At 38.9% G+C, this 26,092-nt stretch overlaps 1 protein-coding gene across 3 annotated transcripts in view; it reads right to left on the reverse strand.

Moving 5' to 3' along the window:
• The window catches only part of USP13 (ubiquitin specific peptidase 13), a 42,346-nt gene that overhangs the window by 6,292 nt on the left and 9,962 nt on the right, over nucleotides 1–26,092 (reverse strand). For 2 of the 3 annotated variants that reach the window (XM_019619126.2, XM_019619125.2), the window contains exons 3-16: nucleotides 24,168–24,228; nucleotides 23,686–23,769; nucleotides 15,443–15,564; nucleotides 14,904–15,046; nucleotides 14,504–14,688; nucleotides 10,204–10,298; nucleotides 9,126–9,313; nucleotides 8,339–8,410; nucleotides 7,970–8,063; nucleotides 4,053–4,178; nucleotides 3,553–3,706; nucleotides 3,189–3,363; nucleotides 930–1,018; nucleotides 519–641 (exon numbers count right to left, since the gene is read on the reverse strand). In XM_019619126.2, coding sequence (XP_019474671.1) covers nucleotides 519–641; nucleotides 930–1,018; nucleotides 3,189–3,363; nucleotides 3,553–3,706; nucleotides 4,053–4,178; nucleotides 7,970–8,063; nucleotides 8,339–8,410; nucleotides 9,126–9,313; nucleotides 10,204–10,298; nucleotides 14,504–14,688; nucleotides 14,904–15,046; nucleotides 15,443–15,564; nucleotides 23,686–23,769; nucleotides 24,168–24,228 — 1,711 coding nt within the window. The remainder of the gene's footprint in view (nucleotides 1–518; nucleotides 642–929; nucleotides 1,019–3,188; nucleotides 3,364–3,552; nucleotides 3,707–4,052; nucleotides 4,179–7,969; nucleotides 8,064–8,338; nucleotides 8,411–9,125; nucleotides 9,314–10,203; nucleotides 10,299–14,503; nucleotides 14,689–14,903; nucleotides 15,047–15,442; nucleotides 15,565–23,685; nucleotides 23,770–24,167; nucleotides 24,229–26,092) is intronic. The other variant, XM_003209206.4, reaches the window with a different exon arrangement.

Here is a 26,092-nt window from a genome sequence, read left to right on the forward strand (position 1 = left end):
AAAGGGGGGGGGAGGATGGAGAAAAAGGAGGTAAAATGAAGGATTATATGAAGGCTACGTAGAGTCATATGGGGAAAAAAAAAAAAAACATTTGCTCCTTTTTTTTTTTTTTGTTAAATTTTCTGTAGGTCATAGAAACATTATAGGCAAAAAATGATCATCCTTCTATCCCAGATATTGTCTTTAATTAGACCTGGGACATTTCTCAGACAATCCAGAACAACGAGCCTCTAGTACTATAAACCAGCAGGAAATATGACTGGCAACTGACCTAAGCCAACTTAAGAAAGAATCTAATCTGTTATCAACAAAGCTCCATCATCCAAACATGCTAAAACTAAGTCACTTCATTGAGCAAGAGGAAAAATAAAACAAATAGATCTTGATAAAGAACTTAAGATAAGGGTCAAAATTAAAACCTCTGGAGAGCTAAATTTTGACAAAGCATTTACCTGACACAGTTTCAGGTACTAGGTTTTTTGTTTCATGGTGAACATCAGGAGAACAAAAGTCACTACCTTTTGGGTCTTCAGGAATGATAATGGGAGGTGCAATGTCAGGAAGTTCCTCTTCTCCTGGCTGGAGACCCATGGCTCGAAGGTGGTTGATATCTAGGAAATCTGGCATGTCTATCGAAACATCTGCAGAAGCAGAGAAATGAGTTAAGCTTAAGAACCCAGCAAAATGACCTCAGAGAGCAACCAACCTTCAGAGAAAGGAGCCTGGGTACACTACCAACCAACAGCTGGCTTAATTTGACAAAGATAAAAACAAACAAAATAATAATAAAAAGAATTTGTTTAGGATGAAGTAATCCTTAAGATAAACCTGAGATTGAAACCAGGTTCTTGTTACAAAAGGGAATGCAAGTATACCTTACGGGTTACCTTGGATAGAATGAGAAATAGCTAAGTACAAAAGGTATGTACCAAGCTTTTTGGGTATCCAGTCAAGGCCAAAGGTGAACTTCTTTATCTGTACCACCAAGTACTGAGGAAACGAAGCAAAACGAGAAGTCCTAGGAAGCACAAGAAATTCAGTTCAGTGAGGCAAGGCAGCGAAATCAAAAGCAACACAGATTTCAGTACCTCAAGAATAATGAAACACTCTAGGCTGAGTGAGATTAATAATGACAGATTTTTGTCAGCGTGAGAACTTATTGTGCTTCTTCTCTTGAAAACTTTTTGGTGAAATATAACATATATATATATATATTCCACTGAAAATGTATCTTGAATATTGTACGTACTTGAATATTATATATATATATTCTCCTTCTCCGTGCTCCCATTTTCCCCACACTTGCCATCCTGAACATTTGCTTTCCCTTGTCTTGTGTTTACAAAGAACATCCTTTCCTCCAGTTCACCTTACTCTGTGTAAAACAGTCAATATATCATAAATAAGAGGCCTTCCTTCCATATGATAAATAGTAACTTTCTAAATCCTTGCAATTTTAGTAACTTTATAATCTGCAGCACAATATTCTGAATTATAAATTAATTCTTGTTTATTTTTCAATGCTTTTAAAGGCCTTGTCCTGGTTTCAGCTAGGACAGAGCTGATTTTTTCTTCATAGTGTTTGGTACAAAGCTTTTTTTTTTTTTTTCCCCCTCCACTTTGGGAGAAAACCAATGTTGATAACACACCCATGTCTTAGCTGTTACTGAGCAACGGATGCAAAGCCAAGAACATTTCAGCTTCTCGTTCCTGCCAGTGAGCATAGCTGAGGGGGCCCAAGGAGCTAGGATAGGATATAATCAGAACAGCTGGCCTAAACTGGGCAAAGAGAGATTCCATACCATAATGAATGAAGAAACTAAAATCAAGAGCAGTTGGTCAGGGGCTCAGCTGCTGTCTAAGGACTGGCTGGGCATTGGTTGAAGATGGTGAGCAACTGTATTGTGCATCTCTTGTTTTGTAAATATATACAGTTGTCAATATTATTTTCATTTTCTTTCTTAGTAAGTAGTTTTTCTGTTTGTTTTTAACTCAACCCAGAAGTTCTACTTTGTAGTTTTTCTTCCTCCCAGTCCTCCCCCCTCTTCCTCTGCTAGAGGAAAGCACAAAGAAATGTGGGGTTCTGAGCTGCCTGCCAGGTTAAGCCACAACAGACCTTTGGGATGAGGAAGAACTAAGTTTTACATTAACCCTGGATCTGCTTAAAAAGACTGGAATCTTCCTTCACTGTGGCCACAGTTTTAAAAAACAAATGCACTTGCCTCCCGGTTTTCAATACAAGGACGTCAGTGAAACCATCCACTAAGAGAGCAATGAAGCACTGATATGTTAAGCGATCTAAAAATAGAGGGTACCTAGCCACAGCAAATCAGTTGCAGAGCCCATTTTTCATCCACTCCTCACTGCTGATATATAAAAATGGAACCTGATAAGGAACAAACTCTTATTCTCAACAAAAATGTCTGCCTTAAGAACTAGAGTCATCCAGCTGCATTCCTATTTCAGCCCAATGCTTTCTAAGCCCAAGTTCTTGGTTCTCTGTTCTACCTAAAAGAAGGAACTTACTTTGTGTGTTTATATTTAAGTCTGTCTTGTACCATGGCACCATACAACTAACAGCAATTGAACTTGATAGATCCAAGCAAACCCTGCATCATGCAGAGGTGGGTGGGTTGAAATCTGGACACATGCAAAAAATGTAATAACAATCAAAATGAAGTTATGAACATAGCACCTCACAAATGCAAATACTTACATCCACATAAAGAACCTTCACACACAATAAATAAAACTTTCACCTGTTTTACCCAGTTTTGTCTCACGCAACGTCCTCCAGCATTTTTAGTCAAATGAAGACATCAAGAGATTAAGTGCAGATATCCAGAGCATCTCCTAACACACAGTACAGAGCTCTATCACTAACTAATGCATGAAATTTGATTTTAAAATGTGGGCAAACAATTAAGCCACAAGCTTTTAAAGTTCAAGCTCTTAATGACTGTCACGCATCACCATCTTCGTGGAGATTGACAGTTCAGGACAACTTATTTTCTGCTCAGTTGGTCAGTATAGAACTCGTCAAGCCTGACATACACATTGTATTTATGAGCCTCAACACTAAAACAACCCCAACATCCATTATGCCTTTGCCTGTTTCTCACTGCACCATGCCCAGGTAGAAACAAATATACAGAACACAGGTTTTCATTGCACAACCAGACACTTACTTAACTCCTGCAGATTTTGCTTGAAGGGCACTGCTCCAGAAGTCCTCTACATTGCTTGGTTCAGAGAAGGCCTGCAAACATGCACTAAATGGGATCTTGGCACGGACAAGTTCTGGTGGAGCTCTCCTTGCAGCTTCTGCTTCTCGCCTTTTCAGCTCATACGCAATTAATTCATCTGAGAAATACACATGACACTGAAAGCTAAATGAACATTGTGGTTATGATGTTCCTCACTGCAGGAGTATTTTTAGAGGTTTTAGAAATGCAAAAATATATCAATAAAGCTTTTGCACGGCTCAATTAGAAATGATTATGGTAAGAGACACTCCGAAAGGTCAGTGAACTGACCTGTTGCTTTCCTTACCTTTGTTTGTTGCTGCCTCCATGGCAACAGGTAACTGCATGATGTAGTCCACCCTCTCAGTGTAGCGGACTTTTCTGGACTGGCAGCATTGTGTGCGTTCTTCCACCAGGAAACGGAAAACATCACTGGGGTTTTCTGAACCTACAGGATTCCTCTGAAAAAATATTAAAATTCACTGTAACAGTCATCTCTTGGATGACTGAAGAACCCAAAGGCTGCTGGTCGTTTTACGGCAAACGTAGAGACACTGAAGCTGCACGCAGATCTGACAGTTCTATTTGCGTTCTATTGCATGTAGACCTCTTGCACCCATAGTGAATCCCAATTAAGTAATAAGTCTGAAGTAGTAAGAAGGAATAATTAAGGAAAAAATACTTCTAAACTGTTGCCATTTTCTATATACTCAGTGCTATAAAGAGTATATTAAAAAACCAAGCCATTCAAAACAAATTCAGCCTTAATACACTACAGAAAAGAAGTAGTCATGCAGAATTTCTCACCTCTACTAGATTTATAAGATGTAGGAAAAACTCCTGCGCATCTTGTTGTCTATTAGAGGAAAATTCTGTGTGGTCTTTACTTATAAAAGCCTTAAACATCTGGGGAGATATTCCATTTTGTTGAGGCTAGAAATAAACAAAAGAAAGAAAAAACTTTTAAAGAAGAATTTTTATTCAGTCTTAGATCAAATATCCCCAAATCATTCCACTAGATCTACTTTTGGCCTATTTTTGTCACTGTAGGAATGATAATTTCAGTTTCATCTGGATTTCCTTTAAAAAAAACTGAAAAGGATCCTGAAATACTATTTGGGAGTTTTAGAGTACGTTTTTTTTTTCCTATTTCCTGCAGCATTCACACAGGTTTAATTTTCTATAGCATTTGCAAGTCAAATTAGATTACTGAAGGATTGCTAAAGGTTAGCAGTTTTCAGGAAGGCTTAAAGTCTACACTGTCTTCTAATAATGACAATCCTCTCAGACCCCTGTTTCACTTAAGGCTATGTGGGCTCTGAAGCACTTTGATGTATCAGCTATTATAATCAGAACAAAACCTTTCCAGTGATCTCTACTGAATGAACCAGAGGATAACTAATACATGCAGAAAAATTCACAGATGGGTTGCCAAAAACAGACATGAACTGGCAATTTTTAGTTGTTGATCACAATGAGGGACCAAGAACATACTACCTTTGGCTATCTGGTTACATCAGTAAGGAGCTGCTCCAAACCTTAAAGTCTCTAGCTGCTGAGTCCTCGTTTTGACTTTCACACTCTATCAATTTCAGCGGCTTTTTTTTTTTCCTCCTGAAATTTCTTCAAAATGACATTAGCTACAATACCTCTCAAATAACACTTTCAAAAGGGTCAGAATATTTTGCTCAGATTTGCTCTCGCTCTCCATAGAACCAAATAAATTTCAAGAGAGTCCAAGCAAAAGCAGAGCCCTTAGGATACATTAAAGGTTATTAAATATTCAGCCAATCTCAGTCTTTATCACAGTTGCTCTCCCAGTCTGGTATAAAAATAAAAAAAGCAGCATAAAATGAAAGGTACACAGAAACAGGAAAACGTTAATATTGATTTCAACAGGGAAAGGTAAGCAGAGACTCACTGAAATCAGAAGAACATTCTCAGTTACATTTTTGTCAAGTACTGGCAACTTACCAGCAATGTTATTAGGCTAAGATGCCAGTAAGAGGCTCCCGTAGAGAGTCTTACTACTGCTTTGACAGAGAGATCTTCCAGTGATTTCTGAACCCTGGGTTATGCATCACTCTTGCATCCTCAATCACATTTCATTAAAGCCGAGACAGGCATAAAATAGCTCAAATTACTACATAATAGGCTTTTTTTCTGTGATAAAAGTAAGAATACTGCAAGGTGGCACATTTGCCTTGATGTGTAATGCACTGTTTGGAATTAAGCCTTGCTTCCATCTATATACTTTTTATTCATCTATTTGACCATGGAGAAACAAGCCACATGCAACAGTCTCCAGAAAAGGATCTTGTTCTCTAGACCTTGTCCCCATGAAGGGCAAGAAAAATAATGGAAGGAATGACAGAGATTTAAAGAGAAAATCAAGTCCTAGTTGATGATCATTTAGGCTTTCAACTTGTTTTTAATATTAAAATGGACCAAGAAATTTTCTGCTGTTCCCAGACAAAGCTCCTGTGATGAAAGATTTTATTTCCTCAGAACCACAGATATTTATAGAATATCTGGCATAATTTCTTCATCAACAGTTGCAAAACAGTTCAGCTAAATATAGACTTGCTGGACCACTGCAGATCTCACATAAATGCTTTCACGGGCAACAACTCCCCAAAACTCTGGATGAATTCCAGCAACCTAGAAAGCTAGACAGTGTCTTTGCAGGTAGGATGCAAAAAAGAACAAAGATAAAATGAACAACTGTAGACACAAAATGGAGGCATTTGAAAACTCTGGGCATCTAAAATCCAGCGTAGTCTTATTATGAGTGTCAGTAGAGCTCTCTAAATGAGAAAATACAACATGTACCTGTATCAGTATTTCTGGGGGAAGGTGTCAGGGAGGGAGGTGAGGGAACATTCCCAAGTTCACAAAAATCTAGTTTTCTGTATGTCCACAGCAACTGAACGGAAAAAAATATCTATAATTGATTTTTTCAGTGTTCTTCTTCAACACAAAGAACGAAAGGTGTGAAAGCTATTCCTAAACCTAGTATATGCTACAATTTACTTGATAAAGAACTCACCTGATATGTGTAACTACAATTTTAATAAACTCATGAACAATGCAAGCACTCTTAAATGCCAATATATGGTTACTACTACCTGACACAGGTTTGTAGTATCTGTCATTAAAGATCTCAACATCTCATTGCTAAGATTAACCCTTGGGCAAAACAGAGTAGTAGGTTTACAGCTGTAGGTTTGTCTTAACAGTTCAAGTCCTGAACTTCCAGCACGTAATTTCTTTTTCACATCACAGACATTTAACTAAGTCAATCAATTATTATAAAGAATTTAAGGGAGCCATCTGTTAAAATCTATTCTACTATTTCTTAGTCACTGTGATTCCCTGATAGATTCCAACTTTACTTAAAAGAAGTATAAGCCACATTTTTTGGTTTCTTTCAAAACAGTAAGTATCTACTATGCAAAACAACTGCCAAGCAGACATGGGGCACTCAAATTATACAAACAACAGTGTATACCAAATGTGTCCAGAATCTTCCTGGCATTCTTATTTGGAAATAAATTCCTACATAGGAAAATACCTATTTTCACAAAAACCATCACCATGCTTATTTGGCAAGCCCACATGACTTCTACTGTCCATGAAAATACAACTTTGTATGAAGCATTTTTCCCTGTAAAGAAAGCTCTTCCCTACAAGCAGTACCTTCACTATTGGTTAGTAGCTGAACTTCTAAATAACCCAGTTGTGAAGACTAATTTAACTCCACGTGTTGTTTGGAACCACAGTAAGAGGGGCTGGCAGGGACATCAACACGGAGGGGGGGGAGGGGGAGAGTTGGGGCAAGGTTGGGGGAACGGACGACACATTAACACAGTTCAGGCCCAGTTTTCCCAGCATCACTCTAAACAAAATATTTCAAAGTAGATAGTTTGAATAGGAAAACAAATCTCAACTTTGACAGATTCACTTGTGTAGATTACACGAGCCAAATAACTAACGTATTGCTCAAGACAAACATTAATCAAATTGCTGTAGGAAAAGCAGCAACAAATCCATAAGCAGAGTTTGAAAAAAAAAGAGAGTCAAAATACAAACTGATGCCATTCTCACTCTCCAAACACTGAGGGAAATTTATACCAACTTGGAAGAAGAGAATAAACTGTTGCTGACGTAAAAGCCGCCAACAACTTTTCTTCAAAGAACTGAGAAGAGGTACAAAAACAAAGCAGAATCACGCAGGGCCCATGAAGCTTGTTGAGAGAAAGAAATGAGCCAGGCCTTGGTAAAAAAAATTATTATTTCTAAAAATAAAAAAATTGTCTAAGATATTAAGAGCTTCCACTGAAATCAGGTAGAATATTTTCAGACATCTCAGAAACAATTTTTTTGGTCTTTCTATTACTTTCTGCAATTTAGAGTGAGATTAGAACAGTCAGGACGCCCTAAAATAGCATTTTACTGTCCCTTAGAGAAAATAAAACGTAAGTTCTATGAATGCACTCATCACAGGAGCTGCTGAACACCTTCTTAACAGAACCATTGGTTACTTTAAAGCTTTGCACAAATAGTCCCTGACTAATATATTCCTGACTAGAATCCCGCTCATTCCACCTTGCTAAGCATCCCATGCTGGATCCACCCATGTTCTCCAATGCCCAGCACCTGTTCCCTTTTCTCAGGGTATCACTTTTACCTAGTTACCAGGCTGCACAAACTCAGTCAAATACCTTGTGTTCTTCTTTCATCACCTGTTCAATAAGCTCAGATTTCATGGGTGGTTTAGAATACTGGCCTGAAAGGAGGCCATGTCCCAGTTTAGCCCTGTAGGAAAGAAAATGAGAGGGAAAGAAACAAAAAAACCAAACACATGAGAAAACAGACAAAAAATAGAAGATTTTCTTTCAAGGAAGAAAGAAACATACCATCTTTGAGCCCCTAAAGAAACATTACATATAATTAATCAGGCAAGTCTTCATGTTCAACCCTGTGCCATGTTTCACTTTCAAGCCCACACAAACATACTTTTCTTCTTTGCCATTAAATTATTCAGATTCTATTTAAATTGACAAAGTCAGTCATTGAAAAGCATCACTTACATCTGGGTGTTGAAATCTTGTGTTGGATCAAGCGGGGAGTAGTCAAATATTCTCTGAAGGTTTCCTACGTACCTGGGCAGCAAGAACAAAGCACAAACATTTGAATACCACAAGTAGATGTACTGCTGCTGAGAACTGTGTATCTAGCTACAAGCCCCTTCTGTGCTGGCAAGTAAATTTTGCAACACACAAGTAAACTTCATCTAACCCTGGTGAATGCTTCTACCACTGAAAAATAGAGGTAAAGAAATTAGGAAGACGATATTAAAGTTATGGTTAGAAGTTTCTAGCTAAAGAGAGAATATTCTGGGTAAACAGCAAAGCCATATCTTTTATTTCTTGATCCTGAAACAGCTGCTGGATGGCACTGCTCAAAAACACAGTGAAACAATATACTTCCTACTCTACACCAGCACTGCCAAATAAATTCTTAGAATTTTTTGTTTGTTGGCTTTTATTTGGGAACAAAACACATGAAATAATGTTTGTATCAAATTTCCTCAGAGAAATAATAGCTAATTCCTAACAGTAAATGCTGAGGTATATATTGTTGTAGCCAGTTTGTTGAGAACCAAAGCACTTGGTAAAATACTATCTGAATATTGCTTCACTTGAACACAGGTGAAATAGCAGGCTACCTGGGTAGAGCCACATAAGAAGAATACAAAGATCTGAATTCTGTCATGTCCGTGTTTTGCTAAAGACTCTAAAATACTGTTCTGCATAGAAAAACAAGACATAGGAGAACTAGGCAACTAGTAGTAAGTGCTAGCTTGGAGCTACTTACGCTCGCTGGAACTCTGGGATGCTGAAAATGGCTTGCATGACAGCATTGAGGTAGCAGCTATTTCCCAGGTTCTTCATGCCGGTATATCCTGGGCCATACATGGGCTTGAGTTTCACACCAGCTTCCTGAATCACTTCCCATTCAGAGACTCTTGGTTTTATATCATTATCTCTTAGCCCATTCTCTGCCTGAAAACAAAAAGACTTTATTTTGCCTTTTAACTTCTGCAACTATTATACTACTGCTGTCATCATCACCAACTTTGTGAATTCTTTTAGAAAAGAAGAGCCAAATCAATGGGAAAATGGGAAAACGTAGGGGAGGAGGTCAGGGTCAGAAGTGTAGAAGTTTGCTCGTCCAATTCGTCTCACAGCTCTTCACTACAGACCACTGGCTATTTGAATGTTTCTCACTACGCCTTCAAACTCCACTTCTCTATGGCCTGCGTTCTCAACACCCAACATAAAGATACTTCATGTTTTCAAGCTTCATTTTTCCATTTATAATGGTTGGGCATAGCTGCTACTGTAGAAGATGGTTCCAGCAAACAAATCAGATGCAAAGATACTGCTTCAAGAACTCTCCATGCAAAAGGGAAAAGCGTAAGTCTGGGATGTTGAAGTTCCAATTCACAGCTCAGCTTTCGATTTGTAGATACTAATCATTACATTGCCATTTAGTGTTAGCACTACTCCACCACCTCATAAATCATCTTACAGACTGGTCTGAATGCAGAAGGAATTCTCTGCAACAGCTGAAATTATACACAAATTTTGCAGATTTTTAAGTAAAAACAGGTTTTTCACTGAATAAGAGGAACTTTTATTCATGATATTGGCAAAAATAGTAATATACTGAAAATATTGATTAGAACCATAAAGGCTTCTGAAACCAGTTCAACTCTTCTCTAACAGTTTAGGGTTTTTTTTTTTTTCTTTTCTCTCCACTTAGACAATGAAATACAATAACCAGCATAAGGTTTATTCAATATAAACTACAAATATCGCTCTTCTCCTGTTTCTCCCTATTCCCAACTAGAAAAGTAAACAAGAAACTAAAAAGAAGCTTGATTTCCTACCACTTGCATCTGCAGCATATCAATCCCAAAGTGTGCCAGATGCTTTGCTATATGTGGATCTAACACCGGCTCCTCTTCATCAAAGGAATAGACATCTACAAAAGCAAAGAGAAACAGATGACCTGTTGTATGAGATGTTACCCCTTCTCTTTGTTGACCAATATTGCATTCTCAACACAGAAGTGCCTATATAAGATGTCTTATTTATATTCTCCGGGTTTGGTTGAGATGCATATAATATATAGACCCACAGAGCTCACTAAACATCTTAAATGTGTTCAACATATCAATTCAACTATTCTCCTTTGAGTCAATTATACACCTAGCATTAAAACCTAAGAAAATTTGAAGTAATTACAGTATTACACTGTATCAATCCCCTCTCCTTTCCCCAAAAGAAGTAAAAGGAATCTGTAGGAGAGCAGAAAGAAGGAACGTGACTCACAGAATTCTAAGGTACACATCCAATCCACGTTTTGAACACAGCAACAAGAACTTCTGAATTTTTTGTGGAGCTCCTAGATACTGGCAAACACATCAAAACTATGAAGCCAAGTGACAACTGAAAATGGCATTTTAATGTCTCATGCAGTTCAAGGAATCAGTTTCCTTTTCCCAGTGAGACACAGGGTAAAAATAAAAAATTCTTTATTCAAAATAACTTGGATGGGACTTGGAAGATTAATCTTATCATGAGAGAGAAAGTCCAATGTCATTATTGGGATGTCTTGCTTTATTGTATGAGAGATCTAAATTCTAGCTCTAAAATAGCTCCTTATAGTCCCTAAAGATTTTGAAAGGGCAAAGTTCAAACTGGGGAGGGAAGCAGTAAGCCTAATGATACTTTTGTTATGAAGCTAAGTTTAATAAATCCAACAAAGGGACAAAATGAAGATAAAAATCTCATTTTTAATGCTTACCAAACAAGACTTTAATGAAGCAGAGCTTTCACCTACTTAAGCAAATAACAGTAAATCTACAGGCACGACATGAGGATACAAGACCCACTAGACAATCTTGAACAGGTCTTGTCTTTTCTCTGCTCTCTTCCTTCGTAGTGTATGAATACTCCTCTGCTCCAGTCTCTACTCATATCAAAGCCCAGAAAGTCTCTGCCAGTACTCCTCTCAGACAAGTTTCCATCACATCCTATAGAGTTTTTCAGTGATCCTGCCTCATGTGATCAGATCTGGGTTAAGAGAGAAATTTGAACCCTGAACAAGAAGAAATAAGAAAAATTTGGGAGAACGGAGCAGGAATCCAGATAAAGTCTGTTTGCAGCAGATACCATTCTAAAGGGTCCTTCTCCTGCTCTCTCCTGGCCTCAGTCCATCACCTGCATAAGATTTTAGCAAGACTGCAGTTTCCTTGAAGAATGCAAGTAAGAAAACCACACTGAAATGATAGCTTGAGTGTCAGCCACCATTCTAAGATCTAAGTGCAACTTATAGATTTATCAGTCCTATGAAAAACACAAACTCTCTCAAACCAAGGAAAGCAGTGTGACTCAAAAACACCAATCTGCCATCAGTAGCCATCAGACTCTCTATTAACATTGGTTCTGATGACCCCTCTGGCATGCATGGAGCTGTAGCTGCTCATCTACAGGAATTCCACTGTGTAGTAGCAAGCATGCTCAGAGAACTTGACAGCTCATCCGCATACAACATTCCATAGTCTTCTGGTGAGGTCACAGCACAGCCAAAAGATCCTCTAAAGCTCACACACCTATCAGTGAGATTACACATCAGCTGATCTTGGGTGACTGCTTCCAATGTGTTTGCTTTGATTTTGTTTTTCCTCATTTCTGGCAAATGAAGAAAGAGCAGCCATCTGGAATTACTGACCCAGAGCTGCAGGAATGGAACGCACAACATTAATCTTCACTCAAGCCCAGCTTGTCTCACAAACATTATTCCTTTCTGCTGTGTAGCCAACTTAAATTCATGAGAGAGAAAAAGAATCCACTTCAAAGGCAGCAAAGGGCAGCAAATTAAAGAAGTTGAGAGTTCCAACACACCGGTCTATAGTCCTCTCCTGCATTCTTATCCAAAAGAGTCTGCACAGAAGTCAGAAGAGCTGCTGTTCTTAGAGTAAGAAAAGGGAAGAAGAGGGGAAGATGATAAAAAATGAAAAAGAGAACAAGGAATATGAGATAGGCACCACAAAACATTATTAAACAGAGAATAATCATTATTATTCATACTGCAGTAAGAAAAGTGACACTGCTACCTGTACTTCCTTTTCTCTTTCAGCTCAAGATTTATGCCTGTTACAGACATCGCTCCTTCCTACTTAAAGGATAACAGGCAATGGTCTGTGAAGAAACAAGTTGCCCAAGATTTCCCTGAAGAAGTATCCCACAATTACTGAGACTGGCATCCACAAAGCAACTCATTCAAGTACCTGTTAAAAATAGAGCCTCTCACTGCCAAATAACTATTCCAGTCCTCAGAGCATTTCCAAACATGTAACCTCAAGTACTTGAAATCAAACCTAATCACATTGTAAAAAGAAGTAGCTGTTAGCATAGCCTGCCAAGATGCACTCAACCTAGAGAAGAAAATTTTTGACTTGTGTAACCTGTCCAAGGTCCTCGGATGGTAGACAGAATTTTGGTTCCAGTTCTGACCTGAACCCAGGTCTGTTTGTTGACAAAAATATGAAATGAGGCTAACGCCTCAAAATCCCTTCCAGTCTACGCAATGCAGATTTCTCAGGAAAAGACAAGAGGCTCTCCTCTGCTCTCTCTGTGAATAAGTAGGGAAGGGATAAGCACAGTACTGACATCTCCTCTTTCTCATCCTTACTAGTGTGAAAAAGGATAAAGTTACGTCAGCAGAGGGACTAACACTTATTACTCCTCTACTATTACCTCTTCACCTCTAGGCAAGGAAAGCAGAAACCAGACAGATTTTTTTTGTCACAATCAGCCTCAGGGCCCTCTTTCCTGAAGCTCATCTGTCATCCAGCCGTATATAGAAGTTATGATTACCAATGCAATATAGATCAGAGAGATTAATTGCTGAAAAGAAAGAAGGTTGGGGGAGGGAAGTCTTCCCTGTAGGGACATTAAGCTAACGACATCCAGAAGAACAAGTATCTGTGTAGAACAGCTGCTGCCCTCCATTCAGAGGGAAAGATGACAGCGTGTCCTTTGTTATCCCAAAGGCCACATGAGAGCAAAAACAGCTGATGGGTGGGAGGCAGAAGTACAACAGCTGTAGGAAACAAATACTAGTGGTAAAGATGCCAGAAAAGCATTGAAACAAACACTAAAGAATATTATTTATTTTGTAGATGCAGGTTGAAACTTACATCCAAGAAAATCCTAACCATCTTCAATCCAATACCAGGCTCATCCAAGGAAACAGAATCTGGAAGAAAACTAACTTTGCTCAGTGTTTCTATGGCACAGCTGGGTGAATCTGACTCCTTCTCCTGAAACTGAATAGGACTTAAGATGAAAAATTTTCAACTGATGTGCGTAAATAAATAAATTGAAGGCTGCTGCTCTATGCAGTCATTTTTCATCCATACGGCATCAGCACTAGAAAACAAATATAATCATGCTACCTGATCCTTTTTTGCCTCCTTACAGCTGCAGAAAAAGATGTTTGCTTAAGACTTTTTCAGCTTCTCATGTTTATACTCCATCTAGTTTTCACACACCACAACCCTCCCCCACAGCAACACTGCAAAATGTCACACAGAGAATATGCAAGAACACTCCTATAGATTTTTCATTTTCACAAGATCATCAGGCTTTTTACTAATGACCATCACAGCAGCCCCATGAAGATGAACAAAAAACTACTGAATCAACAAGGGAAGACAGTACATTTCCCAGTACATTTAAAAAAAAATTAAAAATACATGTGATAGTAGGCTTTTCTGACTTTAAAATATTACTGTTTTTGTTTCTTTGTTATTGAAGATAGAATCATTTGCCCCAGGCTAACACAGCAAAATACTGTTTCTCAGGAATATGTTGTTTCAAAACACCATTCCTCCCCACCTAATATTAATCCACTACTATACAAAGCCAAAGTACTATTTACAGTCAGACATATAACAGGAGGAAAAGAACATTTTAAAAAAAAAAAAAAGGCTTTCTTCTAATGAAGTGTGTCATTCTCCTCAAACTGAACAAGACTCACAGACTCACAGGGTTTTCTCTCCATATCAGTCTGTTAAATATTTGCACTGGAGAAAAAAAAAAACCCACTTGATAGTAGGTTTACGTTATTAGCTTCATGCACAAAAGATATCCCATCTAAGAACCTGTCAGGTGGCTGACCTGCTCCATCAGGAGTGATGGTTCCCAACTTCACTGCCAGGGGATAACCCGTCTCCTTGTAGTGCTCCATTGCGTGGCCATTCCCTCCACTACCATCAAAGAACCACTTCCCACACAACACTGAACCATCTGTCAGGTTTAGCCACAGATTCTCCCGAAGATCACATTTTGAGCACTTCCAACCACTGCAAGAAAAAAAAAGGAAGAAAGAAATTAGAAGAAATTACAGAAATAAGTAAGGCAGGAAGCCATTCTGCATTCCCAGTTATGGTAGGTCAAACCAAGCACGCACATCCAGCTAAGGATCACGCAAGATAATTGCTGGCTGAGTTACTGCCTTTAGTTTTTTATTCTGGACTGTATTAGATAACCTAAAATGAAAAAAACTTGCTACGCTTACCTGGGGGGAATTCTAACACCATTGTCTAACTGCACAAGCGATTTGGCATGCTTAGATGCCTGTAGCTCTTCTTCCCAGGAGTCAGGGTCCTGCTTCCTGTAGGGTGATTTTGCACTGAGGAGTGCATCAGAAGCTATTGTCACCTGGAAGACAAAGGAAGATCAAATTCAAAAATCTATCGCAGTTCAGTGACTTTTAAGAACTTGACATCCAATTCAGTTGCTAACCATATATTGAACTGGATATCAGTAAGACTAATTATATGCTTAAATACACTAATACGTATCTGGATTACAGTTATTTTAGCAGGAGAGAAAGCACAACATGTAATATGGGGGGCAAGCAGTCATCAAAATAAGGGAAGGAATGCAAGAGGCAAAAGCAAATCCAAAGAAAAAAGACAAAGCAGACTTTTAAAAATGCCTGCCTCTCTAGTTAAGAGACCTTTATGTAAAAGCAAACAACTGACAACAAAACAGCATTTAGATAAAAACTGATCTAGGGAAAAATTCCTTCCATGTTTGCACATGTTCACTAACCAGTGCTGGTAACTCTTCTATGTTTGGTAATGAGATTTCATAGTGATCAGGAAATATAACGAGTTTTGCTTCATCTTCATATTCAAAGTCATCACTGCTCAGATCACCATTTGCTTCTAGATCTGGAAAACAAGACAGGTATCATTAGGAGACAGTCCCAGCACCATGGCGTCAGCGGTACCAGTAGGAAGCATTGCCAGCTATCAGCCCAAAAGCTGACACTCTCAGTAGTTTCTTCTGGCTAAAAACATTTGTGAAATCCTGTTCTAAACTGAAATCTGACCCCACTGCAAGAAGATTAGCTGAAGACCAGAATCTCCACCTCAATCTGAGCTCCACTCACAGTTGATCTGGCCTCTCTCCAAGCAGTGTACTGTTGCAGACATCTCATTCTGGAAGCAGATAACAAAATTCTACTCATTTTGGACAAAAGCAGCAGGCAATACTGCTGAGTATTCATCCAGGATATTGAAGCACTACACAATTTGAGACTAGGTCACACTAGCTATGCCTAAATTGCAAAGCAACAACCCACGTTATCCAGATCACAGACCTGGATGAAACTTTCTGTGGCTTCTATTCACTTTGCCTCTGTAGCCTTTCCTTCCTTCCAGCTTTCCATGGCTGGAATTATTCCCGTATCTCATCATTAGCCTCAAATAGCTAAAAGCAAGTGCAATTTATCTCTTACCACAGCATGGTAGGCAACCAGCAACCTCACTTTACTCTGGGCTTCTTTCACAGTTTGTACTACAGTCTTGTGTTTTAATAAAGGATAGAATCTCAATAGATGCAGTCCACAGCTGTGAGCTCTTTTTCTCTAAAAAGTAAAGAAACTGAGCATCTCCAAGCTGATGGCAACATACTGCATAAATTTCACATAATAACATCAGTGGTGGCAAACATAGTAAAAACAAAACTAATAACTACCTCCTAAATGCAACAATTTCAACCTGTGCAGTTTTCTCAGAGAAGATAAAAACTGTGTGTAAAAACTGTTCAGACAAGTTCACAAGGCAGCAAACACCTCTTCTGCAGGGCTTCCAGTCACATGCTTTGCTCTGCCACCAGAGGGAACCTGAGGACAGCTCACATCAGTCAGTAGCTGTCATCTGGTATTTTCTTTTTTATATCAACATTAGAAGTTTTTAGCCTTTACAAACCACTGTATAGAAACAGCAATTACATGGCTGCACAGTTCAAAATTCAGAGGCACACTTCAGCTCATCTCATGAGCCAGAGAGCAGGCAGACAGCAGCAGCTTCACTGCTACTGAACTAGGGAGCCAGAGAAAAAAGACCGAGTATTCCATTAGCAGTCATTCTCTGACAGCTAAGGACAACACGTACTTAGCAGCACCATCCTTTTGGGCGTAAGGGGAAGAGGAAAAGTTCCTTTTTACCTTTTCAGGCTTCATACCACTTGTATTGCCAGAAAAGTAAAACATGATGCTTTGTCAGCACGGCATTCCGGATGCCTGACAAGGCAGCATCACACTTCTTGAAGGAGGATACACACAGCATTGTAACAATTTCAGGGGGAAAGAAAATATTTAACTTGCAGTTTTACTTTAAACAGTGATCATGTAAGGCTGGCACACTTTCAGCCTACATATCTACTAAGGATTACAATATTTTCAGCAACTGTTGCACTGAAGATAGTTTATCAGTGTTCACATGTCCAGTATCACAAGAGTAGAAATTAATTCCATGGTCACAGACCCAAAACTCTTGAAACAGCAGAGGACCTCAAACTAATTCCTTATGGTGACAGTTAGGTCCCTTAAATGATGTCAAAATCCCCCAATCCATACTCATGTTTTCAAATTTTAGCTTACATGCAGAGAGTTACAGCTGCTAAGCTTGGTAAGAAGAGACATCTGCATCATATTTTCTGTATCTACACAAGAGTCAATTTAGCTAAGAAAGCATGAGTTTCTGCATAATAAAACAAGATGACTATTACTTTAGAAGATAACAGGAGCCCACGTGAAATGAGGCTACCACTGGGCATCCCATACAGTCTGCAGGATGTTTCAGACACGGATCTTAAAAACCAGTGCAGAATTTGACAAAGGAACAACTGTAGCCATGGGAAAGAGTAGTGGGAGAAGTCTGCTTGCAAATTGAGCATATTTGACCAAAAGTTACCATAACACTAAAGGGACTTATAACAGGATAAACTTTCAAATACTCTATTTCATAGAAGGCTATTTCTCAGACAATGATGATCTTCTAACATACAGCATACAGAAGAATCTCCGGGCAATAAATGGTTTACTCCAGTTCTAAAGCTGCTGCACAACAACCAACCTGTACGCCATCTTTTTGAAGTGCTGCCAACTTGGTGAACAACCACACGACAACGTTCCCCTTCTACTAGACTAACAACTTTATGGTACTCAGTCAGAGCCCCAGTTAAACACTGAGGTCATTAAAACAAAGTGCCCACAGGTCACCACTGTTGTGTTGGGAGGCCAGGACAACAGGGAAAGCAAAATAACGGGCACGCTGAAACAGAAGTGCGCCTGACGTTATTTTGAGCAAGCAGTCAGGAGAGTACATTTACTCCAGCTCACAGGCGTCACACTTCAGTGACAGTGAGAAATGCACTGCTGCTGGACTGACTGAAAACAGCAGCTGGAGGTGGAAGACAGTACTGTAAACCAACCTACTGGAGGGGAAGGAGTGGACATGGCCAGATCAGATTTAGAAGAGTTACTAACTGAATGCACTAATAATAGGGACATAAGGACATTCCAGGCAGGATCTCTAAACAGGATATCCTGTGCATATGGATGTGTGTGTATGAAAAGGGACACAAACGCGAAAATTGAATGAGGATGTTGACTAATGAGGCTGCAACAAATTTTCAAACGCAAGAAATGTATCTTTGGAATCTGGGCTTAATCCTGATCTCACTGAAAGCGAAGGACAGATTTGTGCCAACATGGAAGTGGAAGATAAGTCTTTCAACCAATTAATTTCTTCCTGAAGCCTCTAAATGACAGTAAACTGCAGCAGCACTTTGCAGACCACAAGCTATTCCATTAATATGTCTTCAGAAACACCTGAAACACGAACCTCGTGTACTGGTTTCAGCTGGGACAGTCAATTTTCTTCACAGTGCCTGGTATGATGCTACATTTTAACTTTAGGAGAAAAACAGCATTGATAACACACCATATTTTAATTGTTGCTGAGCAGTGCTATGCAGAGCCAAGGACATTTTCAGCATCTTGTACGACCCTGCCAATAACAGGGCTGGAGAAGTCCAGGGAGCTGGGAGGGGACAGAACTAGGACACTGACCTGAACTGACCAAAGGGATATTCTATACCATGCATCATCATGTGAAAAAAGCATAAAACTGAGGAGAGGTGGTTGGGGTGGAAGCCACTACTCAGGGACTGGCAGCCACTACTCAGGGACTGGCTAGGGATCAGCAGAGGAGTGGTGAGCAATTGCATTATGCATTGTTTGTTTCATAAGTATATATGTGTGTGTATATACACACACATACAAAGAGAGAAATATAAAATTAACATTATTTCCCTCTTCCTTCTCTGTCTTAGTAAATAGTTTTTATCTCAATCTACAAGGTCTACCTTCTATTTTTCCTTGATTCTCTTTGCCTTCTCACTGGAGGCAGTGGGGGGAGCAAAAGGCTGCCTGGTGCTGAGCTGCCTGCCAGGTTAAAGTACAACACCTCATCAGATGAGCTATTTAAAGAAGAAGAAACAAAAGGAAAAGTAATAGATATGTTTTACAGTCATATCATTCTCTTATATACGAAAAAGGGAAGCAAAACTTTCTACTGGAATCATTTATATCATTCACTATATGTAAAAATCACTTGCATTGCTTGCTACACCTCCAAAGCATTAGTATGGTGTCTTTAGTCCTAGAAATAGACCTCACCCTTCAGATTTCTGGCACTGAGCAAGCAAAGTGAAGCCATCAGAAATAAAGATCTGAATATTTTGCTAGCAGTATTAGCTTTTGTTAATTTAGCCTCACTTCCACATTTCCACCTAAAACAGCAGACTATTAAGACGTGAGTAACACATTCTATACCCAATTCAAGCAACAGGTTCACTCCTGATGCAGTCAGCTTCACTTTTACTACTGGCACAATTTTAAGATTTAAAAATATTATCAGGACACTGAAATCCTCTTAAGTCACTTTTTTTCTTCCATTTCATAGATTTGTGTACAGTCTGTACATCTTTACTTACACAAACCTACACCACTAGTGGTTCAAGTCCTCTTCAGAAGCTTTCTAAAATAAAAACATCCAGGGCAGCCACTATGAGAATAGGGAGAGCTAAGTGGAGCTGTGGTTAAACCTAGCATAGCCTTATGAATGGCCTTTATACTTGGAAATCCTACCTGCAAGTATTACCATTGTCATTTGTAGGTGGGTGCCAGGCAGGAGACGGTCAGCAAGTTTGTGCATTCTCCCAGACTTCTTAAGTGAAAGTTTTCCTTTCTGAAGCTTTCTCTGAGACCAGCTGAATGTCATGGATACTCCTCCCTAGTGAGGCTCCTCTCATCTGCAATTACCACCCTCACAGATCTGCTGACAGAGCTGTTCATTTGAGTACTTCAAAATGGTTTTAATTGATGGTCTAAGTTATCCCTGACTTCGCTCAAAACAGAGCTCTCACAAATTGCTGCACTGGCAGATACTGTTACGTTAACTGATCTACAAGAGGACATCTGTCTATAGACAAATTTTATGACAGCCACTCTGCCAGCTCTGTTTAGACTACAGTCCAGTGTCTGACACGGGCCCACAGGCACCCAGGAAGAAGGCAGAACAAGGCAGAAATGCAGCAGTTCCTTCCTCAGAGCATACCTCTCATCTTCTAGATATCTACTTGGTTTCTCTGTTCAGAGGAGAGGCTCACTTCTGATTTGTAATCCAAAATATATTGGAAAATCAAATATCAACTGTCACTCTTCTCATCTGCCACTTGCTAACTGGGCTAATACTTGCAGTGAACCATCGTAATTCTACAATGTGTACAGCAATAATAGCACAGTAGCAAAGTCTTTAGCAGCAACAAATGAGGACAAGCACAAATGCAGCAGCCATGGATGAATAAATGAAGGAAAAGAGCTGCTTACCCTTGAAAGGCCTCAAATACACAGGGATCTCCAGTGAGATACCCTCAACTCCACTGCCAACCCTTAAATGAGGTCTGGAAAGGGGTGCATTCTGGCTCCACCATTTCCAGTCATGCAGCTGCACTGCATCCACCTGAGCTCCCCTGGGCCCTGCCTTCACACCAGATGCTCAATCACTACTTCAGGCTGTGACTTAGTATTTCCACTGCACAGTTAAACTACTTCTCATCTTCATAGTTTTCAACATTTCCTTCTTCTGTTGTTTAGTTCTTGAGTAACAAACCTAAAAATTATTTGTAATGTGGTCTAATGCACAATTTAAAAATCAATTACAACATCATTTCCTCATTTTTCAGTCCCTTTCCAGATCATTTATCATTATATTAATTCTTCATAATTAAAACATTATTAAGGATTCCACTGGTTATTTTCTGCTGTGAGAATTGGCCCTCCAATACAAGGATCTTCTCTCTTATTCCATTCATCCTTCCGATGAAGATCTTCTACAGAAGATCACAGCACATTTTATTAATCAAATTGCTCTTATTAATACGAGGATTGACTTTCCCCAACTATTCTGGAAGGCCTGTAAGCACTACTTCACTTTACAAAACCAGTGTTTGCCGGTGGGTTTTTTTTGGTCACTTCCTATTAATTTTGATCCTTTTTTCTTCTAGATGCCCTGCTATGAAAATGAAACCTAGCAATAATACTTTTCCTAGTCCCACCTCCCCACCTTAAAAACTGGTGTCATACTGACTACAGCGTGGCCAAATTCCAAATTTAACGAGGAGGTTATATACCAGAGCCAGCAGTCCAGCAGTTCTTTATCTGAAAGTCTTCGGAAGTAATGGGGAGCAACCATCTCATCCCATCAATTAACTTCTGTCCATTTTACAGACTGGATCTAAAACTTTGTAATAGCCACGCACCCTGACAGACAGAAAATCTTCAAACTAGCTCCTACAGATACCAATGCAGTGAGGACACTAGTCTGTGCTCCAAGATGCTTTAAGAATCACCCCAAATCCCCAGACAGTTTGCACCATCTGAGCAATCAAAGTTACCATATCCATGGTACCTAGCAATATTTAAACACACTAGATTCAAGGCAGCTCACATCTTTATGCACAATATTATGCCTCCTGAATAAAACAGGGCTCTCACTACCAACACCCTCCAGCCTTCTTGAAAAGGAGAAAAAAAAGCCAACAAAAATCCCAGTGCATGGGCGCACACACTTTGCTATGCATCTTTCCATGCTCAAGGGAAGATAAAGCTTTCAGTGGACTAACCCAGCCTCTCTGTGTTTCTGTGGTATTTCCTGGATAGCAGCAGTGAAAATAGAAAGTAACCAATGAGCAACCAAAATATGTTTTTTTTAATACTACTGAGATTGAGAGGGGTTTAATATTTGTAATAGCCTTACATCAAAAAGGCTTTTTAGAAGCAACACAACAAATGCCAAAACTGGACTGACTTTATCCAGACAGCTTAATTCTTCTTGCTTTCAGAGAATTATTCAGATAGTTACACCTAGAAACACAGTGATGTTAGAGCCATCATTGAGTACTGCCTACTGCCTCACAGCTTAAGCCCTAAATGGCAGGCTATATGTACAGGCTGATAGTCACTTCTTTGGTGCCAACGTCTGTCAGAGATGTCCAAGTTCACAATAAGGAAAACAAAACATGCTTTTAAGATGAGAAGACTGACAGCTCCAAACCAGTGAGGAAGATGATGAGTTAAGAGAAAAGATGTCAAATTTTGCTAACCATCTCTACTGCTGTCACATGCAAAATGATCAAACTTGCTGACCTCTCTGTGCTTTTTCCTCAGAAATAAAATGTCCTATGAACAAGCACAGGGATAATTCTTTGCTCTTCTAAGTATGGTAATATATAAGTAAGATCTGCTAAACCAAACAAGTGGATACAAAGAATCTGGCTGCATAGAAATACTATCTCAAGGATGACAGCACAGAGTCGATAACACTTGAAACCCAAGAAACAGGGCCTGCCAAGAAGACTGTAGAAAAATAGACAAGACCAGATACATTTTCACAACTACATTTTTTCAGAAGCACTGAAAAAAAAGTGACATTTCATGGGCCAAGTTCACCTCCAGTCAAAGTGCATTGCCTTGTGAAGTTCACTGGGATTGAGACAGCTGGAACTGTTGCGCCAGATCTATGCACTGGGAACAAAAAGCTTATGCTCAGGGATGGAATTTAAGGACTCCTCCAACTCCTTCTGGTGGTGTATCAGAGATGTGATGCCACAAACACTGTGTGCCAGCATACCACAGTGACAGGAGCCTCACAGAGTTATGCAGTGTATGAGTGAGAATAAAGTTTGGCTGTGGTTTTACACCTCTTGTTTATGCTTACATTTCTAACACTGTACAACCATTACTGCAATGCAGCTCTGCTTTTGTGCTAATAATTTTATAACTGACCAGTAATAAACATTATTTGCAAGGTAAAGTGTCTGTAAGTGGCAATTAAACCATCTGCAACTTAAGAGTCCCATTCTACAAAAGAAGGTTCATTTGTTTATGAGTAATATTAAGGCTTTTTTGTTCTCTAAGACCTCCTTTCAAAACTTACTCTAGACATTAATAACAGCAATTTAATCAATCACAACTTGAAAAGGCCTCTTAGGGACACATTCCACAGATCAAAGCAATTCTACTGGGAGGCCATGCTATTGTTTCCACTTGGCTATAAGAGTTGGGAGCAGTAAGGAAAATGTTTAATCTCTTCATTATCTGAAGGGAAAAAAAAATAACACTATTTCCAACCAGTACAAGGAGAATAAATAGAAGAAACTAAAGAGTATCACAAGTAGTGGGATGAAGAAGAATATAGGCACTGAATCAAATTCCCCTCATCCATATTTATGGAGCCCTCAGGTTTTCCAGGTAATACAAATCAATATCAAAGATGACATGTTTTTGATGAAAGCAACATGGTAAGAAAATCATTTTTTATTGAAGAAATGGGATATGATAGTGGACATAATGGAACAAGAATTGGTAAAATATCTTCACAATGTATGTACTGCTGCATTTATTACAGGAGACACCACAACAGTCACTTAAGAGTATTTACCTGTGTAACAAACCCCTAAAAATGTAAATAACCCTTCCCACGAAGTTACAGAACAGTTACAGCTACACTGGGACTTTGTTGCATCTGAAAATTAAGGATAAATATTTTAATTGAAGGGTGTTTTTAGGATATCAAAAAGAGAGAGAAGGGCAGAACTGGTCCAAATAAATAAATAAATAAATAAATAAATGCCTTCCAAACCCTAGGCTGTTTACCAACAGTCAAGAAACAACTTTAGATTAAAATATTAAATTCATGTACGTGTACACCTATCACCAAATAGGTGCCAAAATTGCTAAGAATTAATTGTCCAGATCACCTTTAAAAATTAGAGCCAAAAGAGAGAAGAGGAAAAGAAAAGAAAAGAAATAAAAAGAAAACAACAGCAACAACTCCTCTCAAGGAGCCCCAAAGCCAAACACAATGGCACACATGCAGATAGGGTCAGGAAAGGACTGTGTGAAAGCAGCTGTTCACAATACCTAAAAATAGCTTAGCATTCCTCCTTTTTGGTAAAGCTCCACCAGATGCCCCTGGTACCTTCTGGAAAGAGAAAGAGACAATTAAAAATCCATGAAGTGAAATAACAGTATATCAGCAACAACTGCATACCACTATCATTTCTGACATGTACGTATTTTTTCATGGTCCTTCTATTAAGCCATAGCCTCATTCAGCAAGAATACAAGTTTTCTTCACTCACCTCTGACAACACAACAACCCAGCATTGCTTACTATCCTTGAGAAAACTGCCATCTAAATCCCTTCTACTTTGCTTTGTCAGGAACTAAGCATGTACATCTCACAGTCATCACAGGTGACTGCTGTTCTATCAACAAGACAGGGCCTTCCAGCACCACCCAGATCCTTTAACACTAGATCCCCTCCAGAATTTCTTAAGGAGTAAAGCTGAATAAGAGAGGGAAAGAAAAATATATTATCTGCATTAAAGATTTAGCCTTTCATAACAAATTCCACTGTGACTGCTCAACCTCCATAGTAGAGAACAGTAATTTTCTAATGACAACCAATTTTAAGCACTACTTCCTCATTAAAAAAAAAAAATCCTTAGACTTCTGGAGACAAAGCTAGTGGCTAAGGAAGCATGTAAGTTAATGCTTTTGCATCTTAAGCTGTTTATTAACAGGCACCAGTAAATCAAATCAAATCAGCCTCTGTGGCAATAACGCAAACATGCCGCGTTATGTGGTGCATAATGTTAGTGTAACCAGTGAGGTTGTTAAGTTACTATTTTTCCATCATTTACTTTATAAATAATATTGGGGATACAACAGGTGGAAAGAAACCAGCCAAGAACCTGTCAGCCTAGGGAAAGCTTGTGTTTGCCTTCTGCGCCTTGGAAGGTGAAAGGGTCGCATACTTTGGGTGGTTCCCTTCACCATGTAAATAAAAGCTTTGACCAAAGCAAAAGCTTGAGTCATCAACTAGGTCTTACATATAAGAAATTTTCCCATTCTTCGAAAGAGAAAGTCCTTGAGTACGCTTCAGATCAAAACCTACTATCTGTACATGAGCACTATGGAAAGGGAATCTGAAATGCAACTCCAGTATTTAAAAAAATGTAAAAAAAAATGAAATTGCTTAATGAAGTTAAAATAAAAGCAGAGCATTTCTTTCTTCAAACTACTAGCATTTAACAAGCGGAAATAGTCAAGAATCTAAATCTACTTAATAAAAGCAAGATACAGTGTAACTTGGTTGCAAAGGTGTAATGAATATATTACATATGTTGACAAGATCATAGCTTCAGAACTAAGAAAAGTTGTTTCCAATACTGAAAGGCTCAGTTTGAATTCTAATGTCTCCAAGTGGGATGTTGTAAAAATCACTAAGAAGAGGGATTTCAAAGAGGAAGAGTTACTTGGAGTGTTTCAATCACTGCCAGTCTAACATGTAACATAGCTTCATTTTTCCAAACTGAAAACTCTGATTACATCTCAACTAGAATTGCAGATGTTCAATAATCCTGAAACCTCAGAACCTGACAGTATTTGAATTTGCTTCTCTACTTGTCAGAAATTATTGAGAACACTCCTCCCTCACAAAGCAATTTGTCTTCTAACAGATGTGATCCCAGCAAATAAGAGTAGTGGCACTATATTCTATTTGCAGTGTTTCTCACACCAGATGTCATTCGGCTTACCCCACATTCCCTTTAACTGCAACACTGCTATGTTTTTCCATAACACTGATGTCACTGATACCATCCAGGAACCAACCACTGTAAGAGATTCCACGTTTCTCTGTCCTGTGTTTTCAGTAGGGCTACAGCACCAAGCTAAAGCTTTGCCCTGTGCTGACTAGGCAGTCATATGCAACAGTCAAATGCAGCATAAGAGTTACTGGTTTCAAAACCCTGAAAAATGAAATTATAAAGGGAAAAAAA

The sequence above is a fragment of the Meleagris gallopavo genome, chromosome 11 (genome assembly GCF_000146605.3).
Source record: "Meleagris gallopavo isolate NT-WF06-2002-E0010 breed Aviagen turkey brand Nicholas breeding stock chromosome 11, Turkey_5.1, whole genome shotgun sequence".
Lineage (NCBI taxonomy): Eukaryota > Metazoa > Chordata > Aves > Galliformes > Phasianidae > Meleagris > Meleagris gallopavo.